General features: G+C 44.7%; 1 protein-coding gene across 1 annotated transcript; it reads left to right on the forward strand.

The window, feature by feature from the left end:
• The first annotated feature begins 205 nt into the window (after nt 1–205).
• On the forward strand, nt 206–5,739 carry LOC130122566 (gastrula zinc finger protein XlCGF7.1-like). Its single transcript, XM_056291498.1, has 4 exons — nt 206–368; nt 4,658–4,809; nt 4,909–5,131; nt 5,384–5,739. Exons 1-4 carry the CDS (start codon nt 206–208, stop codon nt 5,737–5,739), a joined length of 894 nt encoding a protein of 297 aa, XP_056147473.1.
• Nucleotides 5,740–5,960: the final 221 nt, after the last annotated feature.

The following is a 5,960-nucleotide window of genomic DNA, read 5'->3' on the forward strand; positions in this document are numbered from 1 at the left end:
TGAACCTTAAAGTCGTTTGCGATCCGCCAGTAAACTGGGCGAAGAAGAAGACATAGAAAAAGAGGCACGCGCGACACCCTTCCAGCAGAAATCAGCCACGTGCGACATAGTGCCGTCAACTCGTTTTATTTTCCCATTGAGCAGCCGTGAGTAGTAGTAGTAGTAGTAGTAGTAGCAGTAGCAGCAGTAGTTTGCGGTGTCCAGAATGAATCTTTTCAGATCGTTCGTCATCGAGCGACTAAGTGCAGCAGCTGAGGAGATATTAGGAGCTTTCGAGAGGACGATAGAGGAGCACGAGGAAGAGATTGATCGACAGAGGAGACTGCTGGACATCATCCTTAAGCCCAGTGTTACCTTACACAGAACAGGTTGGTAAAATCAAGTTTGCGTGTGTTTCATCCATAATCAAAACATTCTTGAATTTCTTGTTTCTTGTTTATTGGCTACGGGAATCAGCACAGATGTGTGTGAGTGTGGTTTATATCTATCAAAAGGCTAACGAGAATAACGCCTCTGAGCTAAACTTTCAACCTGTGCAGAGACTTCAGTCACTATCTCCATCCGGTGCGCCGCGGGTCTGGGCGGGTTCGTGCTTGTTTATTTATGTGAGGGAATATTTCTGTTGCACGGTCCTAATATGAAGCTGAGAGCTGCTAATGCCAATACAAGTATAGTGAACTTCAAGTACCGTTCATTTTCTAAATACTGCACCTTAATGTATGTTTATTTTGTTATTTCAGTTACGTGAGGGAACGTTTAAGTGAGTTTTACTTTTTTATTAGTAGGCTGCAGCAGTATTGACAGACCAAACCCTGGTTTGATCAATAAACCACTGTTTAATAAAAATTGGCCATTTTATGTTTTTCCCCTCCCCCAGCCATAGTTCTAACAGTATCAGGACTAGTTTGTTCAGTAAACTACTGTTTATAGTCAGTCCTGACAGTATAAAGACTATGGTTGGGCTAACTGTCAATAAGACGAGTGACACTAGAAGGGTTCACTTCAGATCAAGTTCTGACACAAAAACTTTACAGGCTTTCCTCCAGATTTGACGGGAATGATACCAAGTCCAGTTCCTTTGTATAACCGTGACCTGGATGAATGAGAACATTCACAGACAAAAACTCTTGTTGAAACGCAGTCACCTGCCCACTCCTAATTAGGGGCGCAACGAATAATCGACGTAGTAACGTTTTCTATTTTAAAATACATTTTCTCTTGATCAATGAATTGCTAATGGCATTGAACATACACAGTAGCTAGCAGATAATAACGTGTTATTCACAACGATCCTGTTCACATTCCAAATGTGCCCTAACCACATTAAAAGCTAAAGACTCGCGCTCTCGCTTAACGATGCTCCAAAAATACAACGGCAAGCTATTCAGTCATGAGCTCGGTTAACGTTTCGACCACACATGTTGATCGTTAAAAAGATCGGATAGCCAATTGTGGCTGGAACCAAAGCCAACATACGCAGGGAGCCCCCAGGTCCGAGTCTGAGATCCACTGACTTGACGGGTCTTGTCGGTCTCTTAAATGCTAAAAACGTGCTCCTTCCTACATGCCAGTCTTACAATGGTTCGTCTCGTTACATTCTGGGTGTGATTTCACCGCGTGTTGTATGTTATCCAGGAACAATGAAGTCGAAACTAACACCCCCAACCACCGTCGCTGCTAAACAAATGCAAATCAACAGCTCCGATGGCGACGGGCGCGGCCAAACATCGGTACACAAAAGAGCAACGCATATCAATAGCTCCGATAACGACGGGCGCGGCCAAACATCGGTACACAAAAGAGCCACGCATCTCCATAGCTCTGACAACGACTCCTAGAGGATAAATACTGAGTCTCATCACCAGCCAGTCAGACCAGCTTGGTCTAGTCAGAAAGGCACGAACTGAGGAAGCCTCTTGGATGAGAGGCGAAACGTCTTCACGGATATATACCAAGTCCAGTCGCACTCATCTAAGTGACCTCTTCAGTCTAAAGTAATTAGTGTTTAATGGCTATGTGTACTATTCAGAAAGGATTTAGGAATGTTTGCAATCACAGCATTGTACGATGGCGACAGTTGCAGGCCCCCCTCCCCCCATTCAGTGACGGTCATTTTCCCTTCACACAGATGGTCTCTTTGACTCCTCATTCAAACCAGCGTTCCACCCTATCAAGGATGTGCACATCATCATCCTTGAAATAGTGGCCACTGGCCTGTAGTTTGGTGTAGACTGTGGAGTCCTGGCCAGTGTCTGTTTAGTTTCCCCTATGTACAAGCCACGGCAGTCCTCCTGACACTTAACAGCGTACACTACACTCACTGGCCACTTTATTTGGTACACCTTGCTAGTACCGGGTTGGACCCCCTTTTGCCTTCAGAACTGCCTTAATCCTTCGTGGCATAGATTCAACAAGGTACTGGAAACATTCCTCAGAGAGTTTGGTCCATATTGACATGATAGCATCACGCAGTTGCTGCACATTTGTCGGCTGCACATCCATGATGCGAATCTCCCGGTCCACCACATCCCAAAGGTGCTCTATTGGATTGAGATCTGGTGACTGGAGGCCATTTGAGTACAGTGAACTCATTGTCATGTTCAAGAAACCAGTCTGAGATGATTCGAGCTTTATGACATGGCGCGTTATCCTGCTGGAAGTAGCCATCAGAAGATGGGAACACTGTGGTCATAAAGGGATGGACATGGTCAGCAACAATACTCAGGTAGGCTGTGGCGTTGACACAATGCTCAATTGGTACTAAGGGGCCCAAAGTGTGCCAAGAAAATATCCCCCACACCATTACACCACCACCAGCCTGAACCGTTGATACAAGGCAGGATGGATCCATGCTTTCATGTTGTTGACGGCAAATTCTGACCCTACCATCCGAATGTCGCAGCAGAAATCGAGAGTCATCGGACCAGGCAACGTTTTTCCAATCTTCTATTGTCCAAATTTGGTAAGTCTGTGCGAATTGTAGCCTGTTTCCTGTTGTTAGCTGACAGGAGTGGCACCCGGTGTGGTCTTCTGCTGCTGTAGCCCATCTGCCTCAAGGTTCGACGTGTTGTGCGTTCAGAGATGCTCTTCTGCATACCTCGGTTGTAATTAGTGGTTATCTGAGTTACTGTGGCCTTTCTATCAGCTCAAACCAGTCTGGCCATTCTCCTCTGGCATCAACAAGGCATTTTCGCCCACAGAACTGCCGCTCACTGGATATTTTCTCTTTTTCGGACCATTCTCTGTAAACCCTAGAGATGGTTGTGCGTGAAAATCCCAGTAGATCAGCAGTTTCTGAAATACTCAGACCAGCCCGTCTGGCACCAACAACCATGCCACGTTCAAAGTCACTTAAATCACCTTTCTTCCCCATTCTGATGCTCGGTTTGAACTGCAGCAGATCGTCTTGACCATGTCTACATGCCTAAATGCATTGAGTTGCTGCCATGTGATTGGCTGATTAGAAATTTGCGTTAACGAGCAGTTGGACAGGTGTGCCTAATAAAGTGAAAGGTGAGTGCATATTGCTCTGTTTATGCTGGTGGACCAGATCCTTGGGGTGGACCAGTCTCTGGCGCAGCTTGTTTTGGGGTTTGGAAAATACACATCTCAGCTTTTCTGATCCGCTGAGTAAAGAATCACCACTGGTTTACACTGTTTGCGCGTCTTCCTGGCTTTGACAAATGTCCAGTTACGATAGGATTTCTCCCCTTCCGCTGCTGCTGTGTCGGAGGGGATGTTCTCAGCTCGGTTGTTAAGCTTCCTGATGAATCATACTTTGTGTTCCAGTGGATGATGAGAGTCAAACCTTAAGTACTGACCAGTATATGTTGGTTTACGGTAAACATTAATAATCAAATGTCCCCCATCACCAATTGCAATTTCACAGTCCAAAAAGGCTAACCTGTCGTTTTTCACACCCTACGCGGTGAACTTGATGTGGTTGTCCACCGAGTTAATGTGATCAGATACAGATTAGGTGTAGCTTCCCTGGGGTATAAGCTGCGGTAAAAAGAAACTGTCAATTTTGGGAAGCTACACCCAGTCTAGGTTTACCTAAGATACGGAAACAGGATGTGCCACTACGGCAAAACTTCAGTAGGTATCCTGAATCAAATTTAACCTACCTCTGTAGATGTAAATAACAGCATTGATTTTGTTTTTTCCCTCTATCCAGACTTTGTACAGTTATCTGATCAGCAGGAGGAGGAACAACAGGAACTCTGGATCAGTCCACAGGAAGACCAACTTCCATTGCAGGAGGTAGCTGATACCTCTGAGTCCATATTTATCCCTCTTTGTGATGGAAATGATGATGATCAAGATCAGCCTCTGCCCCCGCAACTCTACCAAACCCAGACAGAGGGAGACACAGAGGCCCCACCTGTCACCTCATTTGAACTGAAACAACTAGAAGCCAAAAAAGACCACTTTTTAATATCAGATCCAACAAGTGACCACCAAACCCTCTCTAACTGCTGTCATGTAACTAAGAGTGAAGCTGACCATACTTGCAGTCACCAAAACTGTGAGGTGGCAGGTTCATCTCAGAGAGCAAGACTGAAATCTTACAAAAAGCCCTACAACAAGTGCAAGATTTGCGGGAAAGTTCTTCATAATTTGGAAATTTTTAAAATTCACATGACATTTCACACAGGGGAAAAGCCTTTCAAATGCACCACTTGTGGGAGAGATTTTACCTGGAAGTATGACATGGAGAGGCATACAAGAACTCATGCAGGGGAGAAGCCAATCACATGCGCCACAAGTGGGAACATGTTTACCCCCAAGTCAGATTTACAAAGGCATGTAAGGACTCATACAGGAGAGAAGCCATTCACATGCCCCACTTGTGGGAAAATGTTTACCCACAAGTCACATTTACAAAGGCATGTAAGGACTCATACAGGAGAGAAGCCATTCACATGCCCCACTTGTGGGAAAATGTTTACCCGCAAGTCACATTTACAAAGGCATGTAAGGACTCATACAGGAGAGAAGCCATTCACATGCGCCACTTGTGGGAAAATGTTTACCCGCAAGTCAAATTTACAAAGGCATGTAATGGCTCATACAGGGGAGAAGCCATTCACATGTGCCACATGTGGGAAAATGTTTACCCGCAAGTCACGTTTACAAAGGCATGTAAGGACTCATACAGGGGAGAAGCCATTCACATGTGCCACATGTGGGAAAATGTTTACCCGCAAGTCCGATTTACCAAGGCATGTAAGGACTCATACAGGGGAGAAGCCATTCACATGTGCCACATGTGGGAAAATGTTTACCCTCAAGTCACATTTACAAACACACATAAGGACTCAAACAAGGGAGAAGCCATTCACATGCGCCACATGTGGGAAAATGTTTACCCACAAGTCAGATTTAACAAAGCATGTAAGGACTCATACAGGGGAGAAGCCATTCACATGCACCACGTGTGGGAAATTGTTTACCCGGAAGTCATATTTACAAACACACGTGAGGATTCATACAGGGGAGAAGCCATTCGGATGCAAAACATGTGGGAAAAAGTGTACACAGCGGTCAGATCTGAAAAAACACGTGAGGATTCATACAGGGGAGAAGCCATTCACATGCGCCACTTGTGGGAAAAAGTTTACCCAGAAGTCATATTTACAGACACACATGAGGACTCATACAGGGGAGAGCCATTCAGGAGCTGTGGTTGTGGAAATGGGTTCAGCTCAAAATGGCATCTCAAACAACATGCCATGATCCATACCGGTGAGAGGCCTCACAGGTAACTGTAAAAAAAAAAAGGAAACTGATTATTCATCTTAATCATTTATATTAATTTCATATTGCAACATATGTGAGAGGATTCAATTAAATCATTATATGGTGCAACTGCACAAACAATATATGATGCCCTCTATGATCATTTTGTCAATATGGAGAAGTCACATAGATGAGTGATGAAACATTTCTTTCAGGAA

Source organism: Lampris incognitus, chromosome 13 (assembly GCF_029633865.1).
Source record: "Lampris incognitus isolate fLamInc1 chromosome 13, fLamInc1.hap2, whole genome shotgun sequence".
Classification (NCBI taxonomy): Eukaryota; Metazoa; Chordata; class Actinopteri; order Lampriformes; family Lampridae; genus Lampris; species Lampris incognitus.

What these genes read in the sequence shown, in the direction of transcription:
- LOC130122566 (XM_056291498.1), top strand. Translation starts at nt 206, where the DNA reads ATGAATCTTTTCAGATCGTTCGTCATCGAGCGACTAAGTGCAGCAGCT. An exon ending in TGTTACCTTACACAGAACAG is followed by an intron (nt 369 to 4,657) that starts GTTGGTAAAATC and finishes CATTTCACACAG; the next exon opens with GGGAAAAGCCTTTCAAATGC. An exon ending in AGTCAGATTTACAAAGGCAT is followed by an intron (nt 4,810 to 4,908) that starts GTAAGGACTCAT and finishes AGGACTCATACA; the next exon opens with GGAGAGAAGCCATTCACATG.